Below are 27,955 nucleotides of genomic sequence, written 5' to 3' on the forward strand. Positions count from 1 at the left end.
CAACTCCAAATCCACAAACTAATAACCTCAAAACTCCTGCAAAACCATACACATTTAAAAATTTAATATTGGATTAAAGTAGTCAAAGTATTACACCAGTAATACTGCACAAGTATTACATACTGTAAGTGGCACACAACTGGCTTTTTGCAGACTGTCTTCTTGAATTTCAGTGTGAGACTGCCATCTGGTGGTCTTGTGAATGGCACGCCTGTTTGTGCACGGCTTTAAAGGAATAGTTCACCCAAATATGAAAAATCTCTCCTCATTTACTCATCCTCATGCCATCCAAGATGTGTATAACTTTCTTTCTTCTGCAGAACAGAAACAAAGATTTTTAGAAGAATATCACAGCTCTGTAGGTCCATACAATGCAAGTGAATGGTGATCAGTCCTTTGTGGCTCCAAAAATCACATAAAGGAAACATAGAAGTAATTCATATGACTCCAGTGGTTAAATCCATATCTTCAGAAGTGATGTAATAGGTGTGGGTGAAAAACATCAAAATGTAAGTCCTTTTTTTACTCTAAATCTCCACTTTCACTTTAACATCTGAAAGTCACATGTGGTGCCTGTTTAGTTTCACTTTCACATCTGAAACTGAAAGTTAATTTGAGGTTTAGAGTAAAAAAAGACTTGCATATTGTTCTGTTTCTCACCTACACCCATTATATTGCTTCTTAAGAAATGGATTTAAACACTGGAGTCATATGGATTACTTCTATGTTTCCTTTATGTGATTTTTGGAGCTAGGTCTGATCACCATCGTTTGTGTTCTGCAGAAGAAAGTCATACACATCTGGGATGGCATGAGGGTGAGTAAATGATGAGGGAATTTAAATTTTTTTTATGAACTATCCCTTTAACCTCACACATTTTTTTTATGTATATATATATATATATATATATATATATATATATATATATATATATATATATATATATATATTTTTTTTTTTTTTTTTTTGTGTACGCTGCAGTATAGACTAATTTCGCCAGGGGGCGCGCCAAGACAAATGTTGGATTCATAAGCACTCCATAAGCACCATGATGCGCGTTCTTTGGTGTGAACTCTATAATAGCTTGAATAAATTGAGAATTTAGCATTCTGAATTCGTCCCATATTTGACCAGCATTGGAACTATCATACTACACAGTGAACTGTTTTTCTGGAGATAAAGTATGATAATAAATTAATGTTGCGTTAACTGTATAAATGGTGTGGCGCGCAGCCGTGTGTCGTCTTGGCTCTCAGCGCGTCGCGCGCCCCCGCCCCCAAACCTAATACGAGAGTGCGCGAGAGAAATGCAGCGCGAGACACACACCGAACATCCCCAATAAATCCCACAGACGCCACGCGCACGGGAAAAAGGGCACTGAAGAAAACAGCAGACGTTTAAGAAAGGAGCGACAGGAAAGGCGACCGCCGACGGTAGGAGTCTTTCACTCTTTCAGTAGATTTTTTGTTTGCTCAGGAATTTAAACTAGTTGGAGCGTCTGTGAGAAATAATCAGTGCCTTCATCTCCATTTGGAGAGCCGGAGCGCACTGGGGTAAAACCGGGGTGATCTCCAAATCAGTGCACGGTTTAGCAAATCGATAAGAGTAATAAAGCGGGTGAAAAGAGGAATGATGGGCTATTCTTTTAAATAATTTAGTTTTTGATGTGCATATTAAGATTTAAAAGAGCCACAGAATTCACGCGGCTGAACTGAGTGGAGAGGGGCGTGTTCTGAGCAGACAAGTGCTGTCTCTGAGCGTGCATCCGTTGCCGTCTCATCACTGTTTAGTATTTTTATTTTTTATTTTCAAATATGTCAAATAAAATTGCTTAACAAATGAGTTGCTGGATAGAATTCCCAATGCGTAAAATGCGCTTTCTGTAGCGTACATTGATAAGTTAGTGGCTTTTCAAAGAACTCTTGATTTTATATAGAATGCTAATGTTTTTTTTTATTTTTATTTTTATTTTTTATTTTTTGATGCTTAAAGAGTAAAAATGTGTTTGATTGTTTACAAAGACGTGGATTGATGTTCTCTATCCTCCTTTGTCAGAGAGTAGAGCTGGCACACATTTTGCAGCGCTGTGTAACTGGTGCACACGCGTGCGCGCACACACATTCACTGATACTACAGAACAGAAGCTTATTAATAATATACACATGACATAAAACTTTTGACTAATCAAGACTGGTTCCTACAGACATCTGGCCCTATGTGATGCTGTAATGTTTGTAAAGATAAATCTATTTTTTTTATATTTACTTACTTTATTGAATAACTTACAGATGCAATGCGGAAATGATTTATTATTTTTGTCTGAATGGGTCTTTTCAGAGCATGTATATTTATTTATTTATTAGTTAATTTATTGTCTCGATCTACACGATAATTGCCAGATCCTTTGTCTCTGCAAAGCACATGCGCATTGCGCGTAGGGTGTGGATGGACTAGATGCTTTTTTTTTTTTTTTTTTTTTAACCTCCTATATCTCACACACTGGTTCCGAATGTACAACTGAACAATTTACAGCCAGCATCTGTATTTATAATTTGAGTACAAGGGTACTATTGGTATAATTGTTTCCAGCTGTTTTCATGCCGACTATTTCGCTAGTGAAGGAATCTGTTTGCCGCAGACAATGAACCGAGTGACCGGGCGCTCGCGCTCGCCTCCCGGTATTCCAGAAGACTATGAGGGGGGAAATCGAGTGCACGTTCACAGTCGACGTAAATTCCTGAACGGACGCAAGAGCATCACCACGTCCAGACACCGCATGCTGAAACCAGACAGTGTAATATAGCATCTGATCAAGTGTCTTTTTAATCCTTTACGGATAAGACTAAGAGCTGATGATATTAGTTTAGTTTGAGATAAGGAGCGCGCGGTTAACGATCCTTACGTTCACGCGGCCCAATAAAAAACCGCCACTTCAACCTCACGCGCTTCAACCTGTACACATCAAACCAACTCAGGACTGAGAGCTAATTTGACTTAAAATTTCCCAATAAGGACGACTTATATCTACATGAGCACAGGGGATTTTGCTTCAATAATTCTGTTGTTGCATAATTACTTTAGAAAAACTTAAGATTCCTTCTGAAATAAAACTGAACAAGAGGTACGATCACCTGTTAAATATAGACAGAATTTGACTCTTTATTGAAATGTTTTAAAGATATTTCAAGAAATCTTAAGGAAATAACCAATGGAAATAGGTTATCTATTATTTGTGCATTGGAACTAACTAAATATTCAGTACTGAGTTAAGGTAAAAAAAAAAAAAAAGAAAAAGAAAAAAAGGTGCACCAAAACTCTATGTGCAGCCCTGTGCCTTTGGTATGAGAATTCATGAGTTGAAAGATCAGTTTGTTTGATTAAATGCATTTGTATGAATTCAGATTGCTTGTATTAGGTCATCCACAAAAACAAGAAATGAGATGATTCACACTTGAGCTCAGGTGTAAGCGTGTGGTACTGAACAGAACATTTTAAGCCTAGTTGGAGTTTAGTGTCATATTCTAACAGATGAGAGCAGAACTATCTGTTAGACTATAACTATCTTGTGACAACTGCAGTAATAAAGTTGTTAATGTCATTATGCTCATTATGTCCGCAGTCACGGTTTCTGCTCTGTGTGTCATGAAGCCACCCAGAAGGAAGTAGTGAGAGTGAGAAAAATCTGGAATGTCTCTTGGGGAGGCTACTTTGTGATTGTAGATTTGTTTGTGTGTGACAGAGTACAGGAGATTTACAATCTGAATCAGTACACATTCGTTTTTTTTGAAGAATGGATGTTTGTTTTCTTTCCACTAAAGGCACATCAAACAATTAGGAATCAGAAATGCTGAAGATTCATAGTGAGCTGAATTTGAATCAAACTGAATTTGGTCATGGTGTCATTTAAAAAAGTGGTGGGGGTAGGGGTTGTGACATCACAAAACTCATGAATATTAATAAGGCTATGCACAGATCATTTCAAATGATCTTTTACCATTTTGATAAATAGTAATTCTTGATGACCAATTCAAACACTCCAATAAATATTTTACATCATTTGATAACTTTATCTCTATATCTACTGTGTTAACTGTTGGTCCAGGGATTTTGTTAGTCGTGGATAAATACATGGATTAACAATTTGTTGTACCAGTAGTCATTTTTCACTTCAGCACCAAAATGCAAAAGTTGGTGTGGGCGGGCATCATTGTCGGAGGCGCATGGATGCAGAAACAGAGGGGAGTGGATACAGTGACACCCGGGACGGAGAGGTGCGGCTGTGAGTGGGGCCACCCCATAGCTCTGCCCCTGTTGTACAAACCAATCGCTGGGTACCGTATGAAGCCGGACAGCTTCCTTGTGGCTTTCACTACCCGTGTATATATAATAATCTATATTAGTCATAATAATCTTTACCTCATAGGTACCTCAGCCAGACAACGACAACATTCATGCCACTGTGTCTGGTGACCCGCCATTTCCACTAAACTCTCTAATCATCTATTGGGCGCATCCCTGGGTCCCCAACCAGGAAGACAAACATGACCTATCATACCTAAAGTCTTCATTGTAGCCTTTATTTCTATTTGCCAGGTCATTTTTTGACCACCACGAACCTTACGGTAATCAGTTGGCGGCTGATTGTAGAGTGTGCGGCGTGGTAAACGGTGGTTAGGCATTTGAAGTACATGACCTAACCATCTATGTCTGTGCATCTTGACAGCTTGTGAGAGTGAACTACATTGATTCTCTGAGAATCAATGAGAATCATACACTTACCGATTATGTAAATGGCTACAGACAAACATTGGACATTACACACTAAACGACTGAGGATCTTTCTGGCTGTCTAGTCGATCCGATCACAAACTCGCATGGAAACACACGCCCCCCTTCTAAGAGACGTGTGACAGACATAAACAAATGTGGATGTATGGGAGTGCTGCTGTTGATGCGGCTGGTACTATGTTCCGAGTCCCAAAAGAAACTGAGCGCATTTGGGTGCAGTCTTGGATGGAGAGCGGACAATGTGACGCGAGTTGAAAGTGAGTGGCGTTAAATTTCCATTGGCTGCTCACCGTATGACTTCATAATTTAGTCGTGGAGCATCATACACTACGATATTCCCTCTACAGTCCGCTCTAAAATATCAAATATTTTTATATCCTCTGACTAAATAGAATACTTTCACCATCTGTCCAATTTGGTGACATTTTTCTGACTCCAGAGTAACTGAATCATCTTCGTCCCACGTCAGCGCATCCTGACCTCATACGTGCTAAAACCGTTAATCTTATGACTCTGTTCACACACATAGCATCAGAACTAAAATTTACCAATATTTTCGAACAGGGCGTGTTCACACATGACCTCTAAACTGAAAATTTCAGGTAATCTTCTGGAAACAGCTGTATGTGTGAAAGTGATTAGTTGATTGGTCTCATGGTGAAGTTTTCACTTCCAGTACAAGGAGTTCCCAGTTCTAATCCATGTAACTATAACTTTTTATTTTAATAAACCAAGATTACGTCAATTGGGACACATTTGTTTGCATTTTGCTCTGCGATTTAACTTGACAAGTGTGTGAGCTGCAGAACAGTGCAGTGAGTAGAGTGTGCATCTATGTGCAAGGGAGAACATCTCCGCTGTCACCTGTCACTTAACGTTACTTATAACAGCCATAACAAGCATTCATTAAAACATTCAAAATAACACATTCCAGTGACGGAACGCCACTTATTATAACACACACGAACCAAATGGAAGCTCCAGCTAAAAACTGGCAATATTTCTTCTGCATTAGACTCTTACGTGATGAAATCTATTTCAAAAAGTGGTAGGGACAAAATTAGCCAAGGCAAAAAGTGATTGGGACATGTTCCACCCATAAATGATGCATATGAATTTGCTTCTCATGAAAAACATGAAAATTTCAGGGAATTTCAAAATTCTCTAAGCCCCAAAATACTTGATCAACTAGGAATTACTCTTTGTAAGTGTAATCTATATAAAATACTTACAAACATATCTGTATCCAGTTACCAAAAAACTGGAAGAGTCATGGAAATTAATTGGTCCAAAGGTGTGGGAACTGGATATTTTGATGACTGGATCACAGTTTATCACAGAAAAGAGTGTGATAGACAGGAAAGAGAGAGAGAGACAGGAAGGAGGCAGTGAGACAGGATGGCACTGACAGAGACAGAGAGGCAGCCCAGCCAAGCAGAGCTCTGTGTGTGTGTCTGAGAATGTTTGTTTGAAGAAGAAGATTATTCAAAGGGACAGAGAACTCAAGCACATCTGAAACAGTCCCGAATTAGAGATGCATACAAAATCAGTGTTATTTTTGGACATGTACGTATATATATATTTATACTCTGGCAGCCAAAAGTTTGGAATACTGTACAGATTTTGCTGTTTTGGAAGGAAATTGGTACTTTAATTCACCAAAGTGGCATTCAACTGAACACAAAGTATAGTCAGGACTATACTAATGTAAAAAAACAGCACCATCACTATTTGAAAAAAGTCATTTTTGACTTCATCTAGACAGGCCCCATTTCCAGCAGCCATCACTCCAACAACTTATCCTTGAGTAATCATGCTAAATTTCTAATTTAGTACTGGAAAATCACTTGCTATTAAATCAAACACAGTTGAAAGCTATTTGGTTCGTTAAATGAAGCTTAAAGGTGCTATATGTAATATTTTTAATGTACTAAATCATAAAATGACCATAAGATGTCATTAGAGAATTAGGAAACATGCTAAGTATATTCTACTTTGAAGTTTCCATTCCGGGCCGGAATTTCTGTGTATGTTTTGGCCTGTGTGATCCTGCCCACTCACCAATAGTATTTTGACACCGCCAGGTTGCCAGATTTGAACAGGTTTGTAGGCAAACAACATTGCATGCTGCAGCCATGGAAGTCAGCAAACGAACTGGATCAGAGATAACAGATTCCACCCGACCTAAAAAGCCTCGCCATCCGTCTAAAAACCACCATGACCAGAGGCATAGTAAAACAAGGATAAATATTGGAGGTGCATTTGGAAGATTGAGACAGCTTAAAGCCCAGAAATCCTTTAAAACGGATGCTGAGTTGGCTAATTTGCATGTCAACATTTTGGCAACCCTCAGGAGCTTTGAATCTGGGGCGGGGCAGGCAACTCTCCAATATTTTGAATTTGGTCTGCAATACCCATTTCAAACGCTTGTTGTCAATCTTAAATATAGCACCTTTAACATTGTCTTTGTGTTTGTTTTTGAGTTGCCACAGTATACAATAGACTGGCATGTCTTAAGGTCAATATTAGGTCAAAAATTGGCAAAAAAAAGAAACGACTTTCTCTAGAAACTCATCAGTCAATCATTGTTTTGAGGAATGAAGGCTATACAATGCTTGAAATTGCCAAAAAACTGAAGATTTCATACAAAGGTGTACAGTGCAGTCTTCAAAGACAAAGGACAACTGGCTCTAACAAGGACAGAAAGAGATGTGGAAGGCCAGATGTACAACTAAACAAGAGGATAAGTACATCAGAGTCTCTAGTTTGAGAAATAGACACCTCACATGTCCTCAGCTGACAGCTTCATTGAATTCTACCCACTCAACACCAGTTTCATGTACAACAGTAAAGAGAAGACTCAAGGGTGCAGGCCTTATGGGCAGAATTGCAAAGAAAAAGCCACTTTTGAAACAGAAAAAAAAAAAAAAAGGTTATAGTGGGTAAAGAAACACAGACATTGGACAACAGATAATTGGAAAAGAGTGTTATGGATCTTAACCTCATTGAGCTTTTGTGGGATCAGCTAGACTGTAAGGTGCGTGAGAAGTGCCTGACAAGACAGCCACATCTATCGCAAATGCTACAGGAAGCGTGGGGTGAAATGTCACCTGAGTATCTGGACAAACTGACAGCTAGAATGCCAAGGATCTGCAAAGCTTTCATTGCTGCACATGGAGGAATTTTTTTTTCTTTTTTTTTTTTTTTTTTAATTGTAATAGTAATTTTTCATATTATTAATGTCCTGACTATACATTGTGATCAGTCGAATGCCCCTTTGGTGAATAAAAGTACCAATTTCTTTCCATAAGAGCAAAATCTGTACATTATTAAAAACTTTTGGCCTCCAGTGTATAATATAATATATATATATATATATATATATATATATATATATATATATATATATATATATAAAAAATCAAAGTCTACGTACCCATTCTGTCACACCGGAGTTAACTACTTGAGATTAGTGGAGCATTCTTTTATTTATTTGATGCTTTCCCCAGGCAGCTTTAGTGTTGCTGGCAAAACTTGATAAGCTTTAGTGTCAGTCACTAGTCAGCTTCTGTACCATCATGCTTTGCGGTCTGTGTGCACTGTAGGGAAAGTGATTGGTGTGTTTATGTACTCGCTCTGAGAGGAGCTGCACAACTGAACCACTGAGCCTGTTATTGTTTCTCTATAATTTTTCAAACCCAACATATCCATGCTCTATATTTCTAGCACTTGCAGACTTCTTGTCTTTAATTATTTTTCTTTTTAATTGTCATTTTTCATTTTTTAAATGCCACTGAATGTGACAAAAATGCCCCAGATTTTTTAAATAAGGGGCAAATATGCCCCCGTGGAGATTTATTCGGTGTTATTTTTTATCTGCTATCTAACAAACACAATAGGCCATGTTATGAGTTTACACAATGCAGTGATTATTTCAATATGTATAATTAAACAAAGTCAATTCCAGGGGGGAAATATCAGCCCTTAATGAAAGATTTAATTTCTGACACTGGTATCAACACACAAGGTGCAGATTTGTCAGGGTAACTACGTGCTTAATTATTCATGTACATGATTATGTGTTAATTATGAACGTTCCCGATGGGAAATCAGTCCCTCAGAATTCTTGATTCTAATATTGTGTGTGTCATCATGGAATCGCTCTCTGGGTTTCCATAGCAATGACCTGAAGGAACTGTAAGAATGAGCCAGAATGGCAGCTTTCCTATTGTTCCTACGGCAACAGCCAATCAAAGGCCAGACCCCCACTGACCCCACCTGTCTGTGACAGTCCCTTGGAGAGAGATGCGCGTGCGCACACACACACACACACCCACACACACACACACAAAATTAATGCTGTTCAAGAATATTAGGCATGATAAACATGACAATAAGATGTCATTTATTGTTAGGGTTATTATGATGTGTACAGTTGTGAGACTCACTATGTACTAGACAGTAAAGCACAGGGCAAGAATAAAACACACAGAATTACAACACTGTCACTATAGGATACCATGCCAATACAAAACAACACTAAACAAACAAAAGTTCTTCCTTGGTCAAAGCCCAAAAAGGACTAATGGCTCATCCGCTGACCATCTCTCTGTGTTTGCTTTTTAAGAACTGAAATAACTTTTATTTACTGGTGCCTTCTAATTCAAGCAATACTATTAGCTCATACGTAAGGTTTGTAAGTATTAAACATTGTGGCATAACTAATTCCTGCACACTTTGTTTTACAGTGAATGATGCTACTCTCCTGTTGAGAAGAGGTTTGCTCTTTTTTCCTAAGCAATCAGATTCAAGATTTTTGCCTGGCAGACAATAAAATTTAGAAATAGAATATATGTGTGTATATATATATATATATATATATATATATATATATATATATATATATATATATATATATATATATATATATATATATATATATATACTGTATATATACCGTATATATACACTGTTCAGCCACAACATTAAAACCACCTGCCTAATATTGTGTAGGTCCCCCCCTTGTGCTGCCAAAACAGCGGCAACCCACATCTCAGTTATCTGAGTTACCGTAGACTTTGACAGTTCAAACCAGTCTGGCCATTCTCTGTTGACTTCTTTCATCAAAAAGTCATTTCCGTCCACAGAACTGCCGCTTACTGGTTGTTTTTTGTTTTTCACACCATTCTCTGTACACTCTAGAGACTGTTGTGCGTGAAAATCCCAGGAGATCAGCAGTTACAGAAATACTCAAACCAGCCCGTCTGGCACCAACAATCATGCCACGGTCCAAATCACTGAGATCACATGGTTTCCCCATTCTGATGGTTGATGTGAACATTAATTGAAGCTCCTGACCCATATCTGCATGATTTTATTCACTGCACTGCTGCCACACGATTGGCTGATTAGATAATCGCATGGATGATTATTGGTGCCAGATGGGCTGGTTTGAGTATCCTGGGAGTTTCCCGCACAACAGTCTCTTGAATTTACTCAGAATGGTGCCAAAAACAAAAAACATCCAGTGATCCAGTGAAAAACACATTCTGTTGCTTGCAGGACAGACTATATAATCAAGGTCTCTAATGAACAATGCAGTTGCAGTTGTTTGGACCACGAGTTTCCCCTGAGAATGAAAATATTAAACATTGTGTAGATTTGTCTCTTTTTTTTTTTTTTCTGGAGGCAACATTTCATAGTCTCTCATAACTACATCAGAGTCTTACAGATACAAAATATTGTAGATGCTTTTTAAGTCCTTCAAAGATGTGTTAAAAACTTGACATATGTGCATTAAACCGTATACATTTGCCCTAAATTTATAAATATATATACTGTGTATATGTGTATGTATATGTATGTATGTATATATATATATATATATATATATATGAGTGTGTGTCCAGGTGAGCAATGGACTCTACATCTCAGATTTCATTTTATCAAGCAGATCTGTCATTTTTAGGATTTATGGATGTTTGTACTTGAAGGACATATCATGAAACACACAGATCAAGGCAGCAGCTCAGAGATTGTGTAGGAACCGTGACAGTCTTAAATGAACACACACTCACAAACACACTCAGTCACAGTGCATTTTACCATTAGTGAGCTGCTAAGCAGTCATCAGAATAATGTCACTACACTATTAAAGTAAGAATGTCAAGGCCTTTGTGTGTGCGTGTGTTTTTGTCTGCCTGTGGTGTTTATGTTCCCTCTCCGTTGTTTTCATTAGAGCAATTTCCATCCTGAGCGATGGCTCTGTGTGTGTATGATGAAGGATTTTACCAGGTCAAAGTTTTCACAGTTCTCAAGACACTGTCTAAATGAGTTAGTAAACCATCCCAGCTGATGCTCTTGTAGCAACACACAAGGATTTTACTGCTGAAGTAAACCTCTCTCTTTCCAAATCCAGAGGCAGCTAAAAATTTTGCTGTGCCACTCACATAGTTTTCCATTAAATTACATTCATTTAGATCCAAATCGTTATCAAAGGATATACATTATTGACTTTACCCTAAGCTAGAAGATACATTGTGTATTGGCAATTTTTCAGTAACAATTATGTTAAAGCGATAGTTCACCCAAAAAATGAAAATTCTCTCATGATTTACTCACCCTCATGATATCCCAGGTGTGCATGACTTTCTTTCTTAACCAAAATGTATTAAAATTAGAAAAATATCTTAGCTCAGTAGGTCCTTAAAAGTGGATGGTGATCCGATTTTTGAAGCTCCAAAAATCACAGACAGTCAGCATAAACGTCATTGATACGACTCCAGCGGTTAAATTAATGTCTTCTACCATCGCTTTTGGTGCGAAAAAGATCAATATTTAAGTACTTTTTTTTTTTTTTACTCTAAATTTAGTTGGGGTGGGGGGGCTGAAGAAATGCCGCCCCCGGCAAGTGGCTGCCCATGTCGCCCATACCTAAAACAGCCACTGACTGTGGTTTACAAACTGCAGGGTGCAACCACGATTAGCAAGAGGTGTGACAGAATCTCTGCTCAGTTCAATATTTTAATAGCCACCAATGCTAAAAAATACCAGCATTACCAAGATCTGACTAAATTCACTACCCATGCGCTGTTTGACTACAGCCAGCTGCTCTCAAATGCTTACATGCTTGTGTCTGCCTGTGCGCTTGTGTCTTGTGATGAATGCAGCACTCCTGCATGAGACTCCACTGTTTTTAATAAAAAAATACACCTCTTTAGCCAATATTAATGTAAACACAGCTATTAATGAATTATGAGAGTGTTAACAGACAGGATTAAATCTGCGCTGTCTTTACGAGATATTAAAGCAAACTAGGGCTGAAACGATTAGTGGACATTTATCGACAATAAAAAAAAACAAAAACTGTTGAAAAATGTTTAATTGTCGAATAGTCGTTTGATCTCATTTTTCGTAACATGAGATCACATTAAACTCTAATGATGATGAGTGAGAACAGCACTGCAGTTCGCGCCTGACTGAGGAGAGGAAGAATTACACAGCTCACAGTCCAAATGCACTCTAAACGTTCCAAACAGCTTCAGATGATGTAGATCGCAAAGTATGAGGGAATTATAATGCAAAAATACAATACAAGTAAATACAGAATCTCGTTGTGGTATAAGTGGAGCCGTAGCTGCCGCTCTGCTGAAGCAAAACTTGCGTGTCGAGCGTCTTTAAAGGAAACACCCCGGCGTAACATCTTAAATGCAGTTTTATTTAATGCGTTGTAGCTTTATTAATGTTCAAATTATAAGGAAGCAGGTCATGTAAATAACTACAAACTCCGAAACTAGCATTTCTCTGTGCGGTCATCACCTCTCCTATGAGTTGTGTGAAGTGTCCCGAACTAAGGCGGAGAGATTGAAACTGCACCCGGCTGAGGCACACGGGATGCTCATCCCTCGAGTGCGCACTCTTGCTGCAGCTATATTATAACGTGATGGTTCGCGACTTATTGATTCATAATATATGTCACTGTGCATTTCTTATCATGAACAATGCGTAGCTTTATTAATAAGAGGGAGTTTTTTTTGTGTTTGTTTTTTTTTTAGTTAAATTTGGATTGAAGTGAACAGAAAGGTGAAAGAGGGTAGTCTTCACCATATTATAAACTGAAACAAAATACATTTTTGATTTGTTTTTGTTTTGGCTTGTTTTCCAGTATAAATATCTAAAACTCCTTTAAAACAACGTACATTTTCTTTAGCAGCTATACTGCAAAAGAAAAAATTGTTATCTGAGAATGTTGAATATAATATTAAAAATACAAATATTTTAAAATATCTAAAAATCCTTTAAAAAAAGATGCATTCACCTGAGAAGCAGCATATAAGATGTTTAGACTCGCTTTTAGAGAATAGATCTTGAATATAAGTGTATTTTGTCTTTACTGCTCTTGCAGAAGTATAACCAAGTGAAAAAATACACTTATATACAAAATACACTTATATTTAAGATAAATTCTCTTAAAGCAAGTCTAAATATCTTATATGCAGCTTCTCAAGTAAATGTATCTTGTTTTAAGGATTTTTTAGGTCAATTTTAAATGGAAAACAAGACAAAAACACTTGATAACAATAGGATTTCTTCACTGAATTAAACTTAATAAAGTATTTTTTCCCCTTTATTTCAGTGTATGTCATTTAGAGATATTTTTAAAAGATGATTTTGTCCTCTTTATTGTTAATAAGCATGTTTAATACAACCTTTTAAGTCAGGGCACAAGCTGAATTATTGGTTAAGAGCTAAGGATTAATCGTTGCAATAATCGCCAAATAGTCGAATAATCGTTCTAATAATAGTCGATTATCAAAATAATTGTTAGTTGCAGCCCTAAAGCAAACACAGTCGTTAATGTATTAGCAGACTGTATAAGCAGACAAGCTGTCTGTTATAGGCATTCAGGCATTCTTACTTCATCAAATCAGTATTAATGTATATCTAATAATCACACAGTTAAGATCAAAAGATCATGATTGTTGGTACCAGATGGGCTGGTTTGAGTATTTCTGTAACTGCTGATCTCCTGGGATTTACTCCAAATGGTGCCAAAAAAACAAAACACATCCAGTGAGCAGCAGTTCTGTGGATGGAAATACCTTGTTGATGAGAGAGATCAACAGACAATAGCCAGACTGGTTCGTACTGACAAAGTCTACAGTAACTCAGATATCCACTCTGTACAATTGTTGTGAGAAGAATAGCATACGGGTTGGCGCTGCTTTGGCGGCATGAGGGGGACCTACAATATTAGGCAGGTGGTTTTAATGTTGTGGCTGATCGGTGTATATCTGCATTTTTTCAGATATAAATAGGTTTACTTGTTGCACAGTAATTTTAGTCTCTTCATAAACATTTCTCAACTCAACTTTGGCTCCCAGTTACGACTCAGGAGGAGGCTGCTTAAAATTCTGCAGCGCCACGGAGCGCAACTCGCATCGTATTCCATAAAATTCGACCCAAATCATTATCAAAGAATATAGATTTACTCTAGCCATCACTGGGTGATATATTGTGTAGATTTATTTTACATATAGCCTCCACACAATGTATTGTTTAGTTATAAGTATGTCTTTTTGTGCTTTGACAGCTTAAATGAAACCTATTCAAGGCTTGTTCATTCTTGAAGAAGTACAAAGACCTTTGTAACTTTTGTGTGTATGGTGACTACATTCACAACTTTGGACTGCCACATGCACCGCATCGACACATTCTTCAGTGTTAAATTCGGTAAATGCTATATCACTCCCTTGTGGTCTCCCAAATCTATTTTGCCAGACTACATTAAATGAAAGGCCAACTGACAGAGAATTGGAAAGCACACAAATTAGGCTTCTAATTTAAATGTCAGCTTATGTTAATAATATATTGATGCCTCAAGAACGTATCAAGAAAATAACATGACGATCAATAGTTGACAGATCAATATTTTATGACAGTCTAAACAGAAATAGATCTTTAAAATAACAATTGCACATTACCACTTTTTACAGTGTATCTTAGGAGGCAGCATAATTAAGATACCAACATTGTAGAACAGTCTTTGTGTCACGAGTGCACCTACGATGCTTTGAAATGATGCCTCTATAGGCAGCTCACTAGGATTTGGAACAGAGCATGTTTTATTGCATTAAGTGTTCAGTTAAGAACCTTGAAAAGACTAGTTTCCCTCTCTCTTTGTCTCTCTCTCATTTATGTTCCTGAAGTTGTAGATGTTTATGTTTTTTGTCACACTGTCACAAGGAATGAGAGGCACATGCATACACATTCAAGGTCCATTTTCTCCACAACAAAAATATGAAGAATCAAGGCACACTCTTGCTATACTATGGTCATCTAATATTTTTGACTTCAGAATAATAACTAAGATGTTTTCCAGTTACTGTACTAGAGCTGTACTATCCTGGGCTGCCTCTCCCAAAAGCATTGCAAGCTTAAGTTGATCGTAGAGACTATTGGCGCCAATGGTTTCTATGATCTACTTGGGCTTATACGATGCTTTTGGGAAACGCAGCCCAGAATAACTGGTTTCTGAGGAATTTCACTCAAGAAAATTTTTTAATCTAAAGTTTTTCTGTAACTGAATAAAGTTTTAAATTTTGTCTGCTGGGGCTTCACAGACCTTAAAGGAAAGCAATGTGCCACAAAAGGCTGTGTGTTGTAAATTTTTATTAAAACATTATTTTATTGAACAAAGTCATTGTAAGATTTAGCCCTGACTATCTAACTAATAACAGAACATTATTCTGTGGGTGCTGTGCAGTTATAAACAGTAGCAATGTGATCAGGTATTTTGTGTGATGATAGCTGTTACTGTATCACCAATTAGTAACAGTCTAAACTGTGTGCTTTGGTCTCAACAATGATCAATGTGTACCCACAAAAACCATAGATAGATAGACAGACATACAGACAGACAGACAGATAGATAGTGTTTTGTTTGAGTTTATCTCTAGGGTTATGAACTTGTGTGTGTGTGTATGTGTGTGTGTCATACACTTCCCATCTCTCATTCTCTTCACCTTTCCTCCTCATCTACTCATGGGTAGGGATGGGCATATTGACTCTTTTGATACTGATATTTATCAAGAGGACTAATAGTCACGTAAAATATCGATCCTAAAGGTTTTTTAAACTAGTGATTTTATTATTTATTTACCATAAATATTTCATAATCTTCGAAGTGAAAAAATGAACTGCATAAGCAAATCATTGCATAGAATATTAACTAGTTCTCCTTCCTCTACTAAAACAAAATAAAAGTGTTTAAAGATTCATTATGTTTTGTTTTTGATGATATACAAATACAGAAGTCTGATCCTTTGCATTTTAGGTCTATAAATGTAAAAGAAAAAATATTGGCTTTTAAATATAATATTAAATGGATAAAATAAAAAATTTTAAACCCATAAATCTTAATAATATATACATCAGTTTAAGAGAGGTATTCGTATCGATATCAGCAATATTGGCCTATTTGATATTGAATCGAAAAGAAAATAAGTGGCATCAAAGTCCCTTTCAAAGCAAGTCATTCCACTCGCAACCATCTTGGGAATGCTCCTGGGCAGACATCTTCTATGGAGACAAGCGATATACTGTACAAGTGTAGTTCTTATATACTTGAATGGGGAAAGACTAAAATCTCCAAAATGGTTGATCAAGATTACTATCAAATAATCATTTTTCAAATCAGCAGTAAAACCTGACAACAATAGTATTGCAAATTGTGCTTTAGCTCAGATCATGCAAATTTTTTTTAAATATTTTTCAGGATGTTTCAGCCAGTGCATGCATCTTCTCAAGTTAACTGACGGGCAATGTCCTGATCTCAAAAGTGATTGGCTCTTTTAACTGTAAGACGGGGCTTCCTTTTCTACAGCAGATATATTTTGCATTCCAATTTCTCCTATTCATTGTAATACAAGTGGTCCGCGCATCTAAACTCTCTCTGGTGGTATCGCCTATCCCTACTCATGGGGTCCGACAGACCCATTCCTCCCATAAACATCTCTGGAATAGAAGCTCAGTGCCCCCTGCTGACCTGGATCTAAAAGCGATTGAATTCTACACATCCAATGTACACACACACACACATCCAGACAGAAGCAGTGTCATGGAAGCCCAGTGTGGGAAGAAGAATGGTAAATGAGGATATAATGTATGTATAAATAGAAGTAACTCATCTTGTACTCACTCATGTTTATGTTATCGTACATGTACAGTATGTACATGTGTATTTAGGGTCCATTACATATAGATTCATGTGCAAGTATAAATGTGTTGCACTGTAAATACTCCATAGAAATAGGTGTGCAGTCAGAATGCAAGTCAATAAAATAATTCAAATATTGATTTATAGGCATCTAATAGCAATATACAGTATAGGGGCAGCTCTGTGATAAACAGAGTAAACATGTCAGAGGAGTATGTGTGTTATTAAGCCTTGATGTGTAAGTCAATCCAGCTTCTCATTTTTAACAAGTTTCAGTTTGGTTAATTGGTAACACTTTACAATAACGTTCTATTTGTTAACATTAGTAAATGCATTAGATATCATGAACTAACAATGAACACTAATGTTTGTTCTTGTTAATTGATAAAAACACAGTTGTTCAATGTTAGTTTTTAATGCATTTACTAATGTTAACATCTACAACTTTGAATTTTAAAAATCTATCAGTAAATGTTGAAATTAATCTTCACAGAGATTAATAAATGCTATAAAAGTACTGTTGATTTGAGAGTTAATGTTAACTAATGTAGTTAACTTATGTTAATGAAAACAGCCTTATTATAAAGTGTTACTGGGGAATTTGTCATGTCAGGATTGCATAATGTAGAATAATAAATATTTTTTTTTTGTGATTCATACAGTAACAGAACTTAATTCTAACTGAATTGTAAAGATGTAATGTGCTAATAACTAAGGTAAGGTGTGGGTTGATGTATTTAATAAGTGTGTGTGATATATTTATCTAATATAGTTAATTGTATTTGAATTTGAAATGCTGTAAAAGTGTGTTTCCTCCCAGTATGCTTTGCTGTTGTTACAGCACAGTGACTGGGACAGATCTTCTGCTCCAGTTCCTCACCCCCTGCCCCAAGGTGTGTGTGTGTGTGTGTGTTGTAGATGGAGTTACATAAGCAATTTGGGATTCAAAGGCACACACATTTATATGGCTATACTGATGATACAGCTATATATATAATATATACAGGTGCATCTCAATAAATTAGAATGTCGTGGAAAAGTTAATTTATTTCAATAATTCAACTCAAATTGTGAAACTCGTGTATTAAATAAATTCAGTGCACACAGACTGAAGTAGTTTAAGTCTTTGGTTCTTTTAATTGTGATGATTTTGGCTCACATTTAACAAAAACCCACCAATTCACTATCTCAAAAAATTAGAATACATCATAAGACCAATAAAAAAATTTTTTTTAGTGAATTGTTGGCCTTCTGGAAAGTATGTTCATTTACTGTATATGTACTCAATACTTGGTAGGGGCTCCTTTTGCTTTAATTACTGCCTCAATTCGGCGTGGCATGGAGGTGATCAGTTTGTGGCACTGCTGAGGTGGTATGGAAGCCCAGGTTTCTTTGACAGTGGCCTTCAGCTCATCTGCATTTTTTGGTCTCTTGTTTCTCATTTTCCTCTTGACAATACCCCATAGATTCTCTATGGGGTTCAGGTCTGGTGAGTTTGCTGGCCAGTCAAGCACACCAACACCATGGTCATTTAACCAACTTTTGGTGCTTTTGGCAGTGTGGGCAGGTGCCAAATCCTGCTGGAAAATGAAATCAGCATCTTTAAAAAGCTGGTCAGCAGAAGGAAGCATGAAGTGCTCCAAAATTTCTTGGTAAACGGGTGCAGTGACTTTGGTTTTCAAAAAACACAATGGACCAACACCAGCAGATGACATTGCACCCCAAATCATCACAGACTGTGGAAACTTAACACTGGACTTCAAGCAACTTGGGCTATGAGCTTCTCCACCCTTCCTCCAGACTCTAGAACCTTGGTTTCCAAATGAAATACAAAACTTGCTCTCATCTGAAAAGAGGACTTTGGACCACTGGGCCACAGTCCAGTTCTTCTTCTCCTTAGCCCAGGTAAGACACCTCTGACGTTGTCTGTGGTTCAGGAGTGGCTTAACAAGAGGAATACGACAACTGTAGCCAAATTCCTTGACATGTCTGTGTGTGGTGGCTCTTGATGCCTTGACACCAACCTCAGTCCATTCCTTGTGAAGTTCATCCAAATTCTTGAATCGATTTTGCTTGACGATTATAAGGCTGCGGTTCTCTCGGTTGGTTGTGCATCTTTTTCTTCCACACTTTTTCCTTCCACTCAACTTTCTGTTAACATGCTTGGATACAGCACTCTGTGAACAGCCAGCTTCTTTGGCAATGAATGTTTGTGGCTTACCCTCCTTGTGAAGGGTGTCAATGATTGTCTTCTGGAAAACTGTCAGATCAGCAGTCTTCCCCATGATTGTGTAGCCTAGTGAACCAAACTGAGAGACCATTTTGAAGGCTCAGGAAACCTTTGCAGGTGTTTTGAGTTGATTAGCTGATTGGCATGTCACCATATTCTAATTTTTTGAGATAGTGAATTGGTGGGTTTTTGTTAAATGTGAGCCAAAATCATCACAATTAAAAGAACCAAAGACTTAAACTACTTCAGTCTGTGTGCATTGAATTTATTTAATACACGAGTTTCACAATTTGAGTTGAATTACTGAAATAAATGAACTTTTCCACAACATTCTAATTTATTGAGATGCACCTGTATATATATTTCACAAAACATTAATAAGCTCTGATGTCAACTCTCTCTCTCTCTTGAAGCAGATGGACAGAGCAGCAGGGTGTTTTAGTTAACAGTGTGCTGCAAAGGTTGATGGTAGATTATAGTGATGATCTTGAGTCTCAATTCACTGTCCTACACTGTGTAATAGATGACAAACAGCTGAGCGCTCGTTTACTGTTGAGCTCGCACAAATGCAGACTATATATCTATATAATTAAATCACAGCCTTTAGTTGTATGATAAGCATATTAAGCTATATGGCAAATTGCTTAGCTGGAAAAGGGAAGTTGTCGTCCTACATCAAAACGTACAAACTAAAAGTCCTTCTTTCAGCTTGCCATCAAAATAAAAGCTTTATTTAACCAGAAACGTGAAAGTGAAGAAATTGTGAGAGACATATATTGCTACTGTTAGGGTTAGGTAATAGACAATATCACACAAGCAAGAGTGCCGTTGAACTTTAAAAATAAAAAAAATCATCAGTGTTTTCTGGGATGCTCTGCTGTGCAGCACTTAGTTTGACAATAAATAAATAAATTGTAACAAATTACTCCAATGTTGTGTTTTGGAATGTGCTGTGAGGATCCCAAGCACTTCATTTGATAAAAATAAATCAATGGTATGTTGAAAAGTAATTGTTTTGTTTTCATTTGATTTAAGTTCTATGAATTCATTTGATTAGACAGTTTTTTATGATAATTATTTAATTAAAATTTAAAACACTGAATTCAGAAAAAATAAAACCGAAAATACAGAATTTGGGAAAAAAATAAAAAGGGAATTTGGGAACAAATGTAATACATTTCATAGGCCCTAAATGTAGATCTAGTCTCCACAATGCAGCTCTGCCCTTGGACCTAGTCTCCATGATGCAGCTCTGTCCTGGGGTTTTACCTCCACCATACAACTCTGTCCTGGGTCCTAGCCTTCACAACTCTGTCATGTTGCCTAACCTCCACAATTCAAATCTGTCCTGTGGCCTAGTATTCATAATACAGCATAATGTCCTAGCCTCCACCATACAGCTGTCTTGGGGCCAAGCCTCCACAATGCAGCTCTGTCATGCTGCTGAGCCTTCATGATTTAACTCTGTATTGTGGCCCTGTATTGTCATGAAGCAGCTCTGTCCTGGGACCTAGCCTCCATATTGCAGCTCTGTATTGGGGCCTGGCTTTCATGGTGCTGCTCCATTTGATCTAGTCTTACAGATACAACCCTGTTTTAATTGCTCTCTGTCACTGTTTACAACTGGTATTAAAAGGCGTTTTAGGCGATTAATTTGAAACGGGACAAGAAAACAGGAATACAGACCACGTTTACACCTAAAACGTTATGAGATTTGTCCACTTCAACATTCGGAGGTGGTCGAAAATATGTGTGACCACATTGGGCTTGTAGTATAAACACTCATTCGTTCCAATGTACTTGAACGGCAATGAAGGACTGTATATTCACCTGTCAGTCAACCAATATGCCAAAACAAGAGTTTAAACCTTGCCGCTTACATGTGGCTTTAAAAGGAAATAATCATCAGATCTGAAAATACGAATACATGTACAGGCATTAGAACTTCACAGAACGTCTTCAGTGTCATAGATGACATAGATATAGATACAGACATAGATGAGAAGCACACACATCTGAAGCTCAGTTCATACAGATACTCCACTAAAACAACTGAGAATTCTGCTCTAAACGTCCTGTTTGCGCAAGTATAATTAAGAGAAACAGCGTGACGGTTTTTAGTGATTTATTTTTCTTCTTTTACTTTTTTGTACTTTATTATTATGCAGTAACACGACATAGTGATTGATGTATGTCGTCATTAAAACAGAGACCCTCCCTTCAAAATCCGAACACAATTTGTGAAAATAGACGCATATTACGACCAGGTGTAAACATTAATGTGTTTCACCTGCCCACTTTTGGTCGGCTTGGAACCCCTCTGTCCCGGAAACTGGTACACATCCATGAATTTATCTTCACCTTCAGTTTTGAATTTGCTGATGTGGCTTTTGAATACTTTGTGCACACACACAGATGGTTTCTGAAAAGACAGTTTACAAGCCATTTGAAGATCATATTTACTACCAATCAGCAGGTTTCGTAGACGTGAATATCTACCCCACTGTACAGATGAGATATCAGACATGCACACACACTGCAGTGTATTGTTTAACGCTGAAACAGCATGCTGCTGTCTGCCAGACCCTCTGGAGATGGCACAGATAGTGTCTTTTTGTTCTCTTACACACATAGTGAGAGTCTCCATCTTTCCATTGTCATACATGTGTCTGAAGCCTTCAATTCACTCATAACGGTATATGTGTTTACACACATGGTTGCTGAGCTCAGGAATGCTAAAGCAGCCAGCCGGAAGATTGGAGTGTGTGTGTGTGTGTGTGTGTGTGTGCGTGAGAGAGAGAGAGAGAGAGAGAGAGAGAGAGAGAGAGAGAGAGTGAGAGAGTGTGTTTTGCACGGCTCCTTATTCGGAATGGGTCACATGACCACCCGGTTGCCTTGGTAACTGCGGTTCTGAATTGCAGGTAGTTGGCCTGTACAGCTCAGAGATGCTGTTCTAAATAACCCTCATGGATCTATCTTGCTAACTATCAGAGATGGAGTCTGATTACAGATTAATGATCTAGTTTCAATATGTGTGATATGACAGAACTTTGACCGAGTCTTGGAGATTAAATTTTGCCTGCTGAGCTTTTATTCAAAACCCAGATTACAATATATTAAAAGGTGTATTCAATTCTTTTTTTATTTCCACTTTTTATCATTGTGACATCTTGAAGGGGGGCCTTTGTGTGGATGTGCTAAGCTTTTTTAGTGCCCCTTAAAAGCATAAAATTCCTTTTCTGCAATTGTCTTTTAAGTCATTCTGATTTTTCAAGACAAGTAGCATTTGATAACCACAGGTGGCATTAACATTTGCATTTAGTCATTTAGCAGATGAAAATTTTATTGCTCAGAGGTTGCTCTTTTATAGCTCATAGGAGACTTAATGGTGTTGTATGCAATTTTAGCCGTTCTAGAACTTCCACCAGACCAGTCGTTGAATTAGCCACGCCCCCACTTTCCAAAACCCCGCACTCCATAGACACGTGCGCATACACAGACACACAGGCACTTATACGAACATATACTGCCCTGTAAACACACACAATGATTGACATGCAGAAAGTCTCCTGATTGACTGAACAAACGATTTGACTGCGGCCTGATCTGCCTTAATTTAGCAGCGTAAATGTAGCCATTTAAAAAAAAAAAGAAAAATATTCTTTGTGATATATTACCCTGACATTCATTTTAAAAACTAGTCAACACTGTTTCAGTTGGGTTTCAAATACTGGTGTTGAGAGATTGACAGTAAATTTGGCATCTTTCTCTCTTCTGATTGTCGTAATCCACAGCTCTCTATTTTTTTTCTCTTTTGGAAAGTCAGATTACCTGTGCGTGTATCTCTGAGAAGCCGAATACCGTACATTTCATACGTTTCCATCTCGTACATCACAGTTTCAATTATTGGTCTTTTGTTGCAAAGTTCCACCCATTTGAGACCTTGACCAGTCAGCATATAGAGAAGCTGGGGTTCCAGGCGGGACAAAATTAGATTGAAAATCCATTGTCCAATAAGCAATTAGATGCAGATCCAATGCAGATAGCGATTAGGAAGCTCCCATTAACTCCCAGAAATGCACAGTATCCGTGCGGGACCCAAAGATGGTTTTGAGCCTCTCATCCAAAGAACATCAATCTTTACTGCACTGAAATCTAAGGGTACAGGTATCTGCCATAGACACCTATTGAAGCATGGCTCTATGGGCCATGCGTCTTTTTGTTTTTATAGACATATTCATGTAGATCAAAGCAGATTGCCTTTGATAATTTACACTTTTATTTGCTAAAATATTAAAATCTATTGAGTAAAATGTTAATTGCATAGATAAATTATGCATGTTAATTGTTATACATATTAAACTTGTGGTTGCCGCATTTCTTATTAATTTTTTTCTGTGCTTCTCATGTAGTCTTAAAGAAGCTTACTCTACAATAGTTTACCTCCGTTATCCAAACCCAGAAATGTGAAAAGGGTCCATTGCAGCCCTGGAATCTTTGAGATTTCTAGAGTTTTTATCTTGGAGAGAAATCTGATAAGCAAGACTGCCTACATTTGCTCTCTATTTGATTTCATTGTTGTCTAGGAGAAACAGTCAAGATTTTAAAGAGATCTCATTTGGGATTTTTCTTTCCATGGGGAATATCTGAAATTTCACACTAGTGTTGATGATGGACCCTTAAAGACTTAATTCTGGATTGCATCAGTTGTTTTGGCCAGTGCTGATAATTTTGTTTCTCTTTTTCAGAGGTCAGAGGTAAAATGGGAGGGAAGCTAAGCAAAAAGAAGAAGGGATACAATGTGGACAACGAGAAGGATAAAGAGAAGGACGCCAAGACAGAGGGAGCGTCGGCAGAGGAGAGCGAAGCTCCAAAAGACAAGGAGGAAGCTCCCACCACCACAGAGACGACTAATGACACAGCAGCAGCCGGCAAAGAAGCCACGCCTGGTGCTGATAGTAATTCCACTTCACCTAAGGAGGAGGAGAAAGGCTCTGCCCCTCCGAAAAAGGAGGAGCCTGCGGCTAATGCCAATGCTCCTAAAGCCTCTGACTCCAAGACCAGCGAGGCCGCCAAAGCAGAGCCCGCCAAGAGCCCCGATGCCCCACCCACCAAAGCGGAGGAAAACTCCGCCCCCTCAGCTCCAGCAAATGAGAAAGAGCCTGCGAAAGACCCCACCCCTCCTGCAAAAGATCCCGCCCCTCCTGTAGCCACAGTGATGGAGAACAAGGCTGACTCTGAGTCTAAAAAGACTGAGGCTCCGCCCGCAAAGGAATCCACCCCTGCAGAGCCAATCACCACGGAGGCAAGCCCCGCCCCCAATAAGGAGCAAGCAGTCGCTGTGCAGGATTAACAGGAGGAACAGTGAATGACAAGATTAATGACAGAATGAAAACAATATCAAATCGAAATAATAAAACTAGCCCGCCCATTTTAAATTATATCAGTAATTATAATATTAATAATGATGATAGAAACAATAACAGTAATTATTATAACAGGCTGGACTTTGATCATCATTTTGGCGATAGACATGATCATGGTGAATAAGACTGATGATAGTTATGATAATAAAGATGATATCTTTAATATCCAATTGAACTTTGATACAAACCACCAGCCCCAAACTCTTTCTCTCTCTTTCTCTCTCTCTCTCTCTTCTTATCTTTCTTTCCACCTCCATTTAATAAGGGGTGGAATAAAAACATGGAATCTGTTCATTGCCGCATTCTGATTCTCACTTCCCTCCATTTGAGTGTAATGTGATGGCAGTGGGTGGGGTTAATATATATGTGTGTGCGTGAGTGTGTGTGTGTGTGTGTGTGTGTGTGTGTGTGTGGTAGTAATATTAGTAATCCAGCGTCCCTGGTACATACTTCATATTTCCTGTTTGCTGCTTTCTTGTTTGTGATTGGCATTGTGTCTTTGCTTAACCCCTGACTTTCCGACTTCCTCTGATTCTCTCTCTCTCTCTCTTTTAATCACATATCAGTAGAAATAAAATCAGTGTACAGCACATTGCATCATACATACTCACAGGGTCCAAAATTAACACTCGCCAAGTGCCAAGTGCCAAATGTGAGTACAATAAAACTGAATTACTCTGTAGTAAGGCTGGTAAATCTATGAGAAACTGCAACATAATAAGTGAATGTTTTTTTTATCAAAATGTAGGAATGATAATCTGACACGTTGTTGATTTACGTCATGTAAGCAAAAGGAAACATCTGTTATTAAATTTTCTACCTTTTACCTAAGTGGAAAATTTTACATGCATCAGAAGTTTATTTAGGATGCATAAAGTTGTTTTTCTTCAGAACTCCATGTGGCGGCAATGTAGAGTATTCCACGCATTAAGCAACCAAACCGAAAATTTATGGAGCAAATTCACAAATGACTCCTTTGTGACAGGTGCAGTTTCAATGAGAGACGAAGTCTGAATTATTTTGTATATGATGCTGTGTATCTGAAGTGATTATCACAAATATACAAAGAATAAACAACTAAATATTTATATTGTAGGGACAAAAATATATTTTCGAAATAAAAAAATGAGAAATATTTATGGCTAGGATTTTGCTCAAGTCAACCGCCATTGAAAGGCATGGCAAAGAGTTAATTTAGGACCCTGCATACACACATAGACATACACACACAGTATTGAATGTTACATCATCAGTGTTTTTGACTGAAGTGATAGTGTAAGTGTGTATGTGTGTATAGGGATTGGGGAGTATGAAGTGAATGTGTGTGTGCTGTAAGTCATGCATGGTCAGAGCATGCATTTTGTGAAAGTTTTTGCGTGATTGTGTGTGTGTGTTAATAGAGTTCTGGTCTTTCTGTACTTTGAAAGCAGCAGTTTTCATGATGTCAGAGAGAGATGGAGAAAGAGAGAGAGAGATAGAGAGTCCATACCTCTAAACTCACCAAACAAGACACACTTCACACACTCACCACTCTTGTTGTGAGGGCTGTGTGTATCTGTGTGTGTAAGAATGTGTGTGTGTGTTTGCATGTCAGTGGTTGGCCCTATTGTTGTGTATTTTTGGTTGCTGTGGAGATAATGTTGCTACAGGTGATATATTTCATTTGAATTAACACATGCTCTCTCTTTTCTTCTCTGTTTCTTTCTCTGTCATTCCTTTTCGCTATTCAAACCTTTTCCAAAACTCCCTGGTAAAGTAAATAATTAATAAAATGGAAGAACTGAGATATATGTACTTGTATACATGGAGCAACATTAATAAAATGAAAGAAACAGATTGAAAATCAGTTCACACGTCTTGATTTTGTGTGTGTGTGTGTGTGTGTTTTTTTTCTCGGATTAAAGAGAAAATCACAAAGCAGACACAGCATCAGTGTTTGAATCTATACTTAACAACTCTGCCTTACAGGCTCAATATGGTTAGGATTAGGGTGGGGTTAGGGCATCTGCTGCCTGCCAGGAATAAACTGTGGCCCCTCTGTACAATGGGCCTTCAAAACACATATCTTGGCAGAAAAAAAGTTGGCACTTGTCTAATTTTACATGGCTGTGTCAAATCCCAACTATCTTTGCACTGCAAAAGCAGCACAGAAGCCACATCTGAAGCAGCATACTGTATTATCCACAAAAAGGTGTATTTGCACAAGGATGACAAAAATGTACTGTATATAAACAGGAATCACAGATCTGATCCAAAAATTTTGAGCTGCCTTCATAAGCAGCATTTTAAGGCAACTTTTGGGCAAATTCTTTGGAGCAATAAGAGCAATGAAGTGTCCCTTTAAGATTCAAGTTTAAGAGCAGCACATCAGGGCAGTGTGTTCTTGAAAAGCATTTTAGAATCTAAAATCGTTCACTGTAAAATAATTTTTCGAGGTAGTATTTGTCTTAATTTTCATACTGTTATGATACTGAATTCTCTTAATGAAAACTTATAGCTTGCTAATTTATTAGCTTATCCATTTTCATCCCAAGGTTGGATTTCGATATCAGAAAAAGAAACTGACAACTTAATTACCACATTTTTTGAGGGTTATGCAAAACCTGACCTGAGTACACATTTAAGTGCTTTGGAGATGTCAGATCCTCTCTCTTTCTGTCTCTTTCTCTTTCTCTCTCTCTCTGGGTTGACTGGGTTCATGTATGACTGCCTTTGGGCCTTAGTAACGGTCGCCAAGCCACTGATCCCATAGCAACCGGTCACTTGGTTTTGCAAGACAGAAGGGAAGAACATACACACAGATATACATTATATCACATCTAATGCAACACTCCTTCAGTTCTGAATAAGAATATATATAGGGTCATTTGCTTTAATATTTTAAAGAAAGTTTCAGGTTTGTTTTTCTTTATCTCCAAAATGTGCATTTTTTTTTTTAGATAATGGTCTCAACATGATTTTCTGTTTGTACCCTACCTGAGGTTTTTAACACTAAGGCCACATCCACACTTATATGTTTTCGTTTGAAATCAAATTGTTTTTGCTATGTTTACGCCTCCCATCCACACTGGAACAGCGTTTTCTTCCACCGAAAATGGAGCCTTCCGATAACACTCTCAATAAATGCATACTTTGGAAAACAATGGTATTAGGAAACTGAAAGCAGATTAGTGTGGATGTGGCCTAAGTTATTATTTCAGTAAAATGACAGCAGCTCAGCTGTTTTAAAATTAGGGGCACCTTTACAGCTGCCATGCAAGGCACTAGCCTGCCATTGGGAGCAACTTGTGGTTC

The 27,955-nt window shown here is 37.7% G+C and overlaps 1 protein-coding gene across 1 annotated transcript; it reads left to right on the forward strand.

Annotated features, from left to right (window-relative positions):
• The first annotated feature begins 1,142 nt into the window (after window positions 1–1,142).
• On the forward strand, window positions 1,143–26,522 carry LOC127440445 (brain acid soluble protein 1 homolog). The gene is made up of 2 exons (XM_051697013.1): window positions 1,143–1,433; window positions 23,984–26,522. The coding sequence occupies exon 2, from the start codon at window positions 23,998–24,000 to the stop codon at window positions 24,586–24,588; it is 591 nt and encodes a 196-aa protein (XP_051552973.1). The 5' UTR covers window positions 1,143–1,433; window positions 23,984–23,997; the 3' UTR covers window positions 24,589–26,522.
• The last annotated feature ends 1,433 nt before the right edge of the window (window positions 26,523–27,955 follow it).

This window comes from Myxocyprinus asiaticus, chromosome 5 (assembly GCF_019703515.2).
Source record: "Myxocyprinus asiaticus isolate MX2 ecotype Aquarium Trade chromosome 5, UBuf_Myxa_2, whole genome shotgun sequence".
NCBI lineage: Eukaryota > Metazoa > Chordata > Actinopteri > Cypriniformes > Catostomidae > Myxocyprinus > Myxocyprinus asiaticus.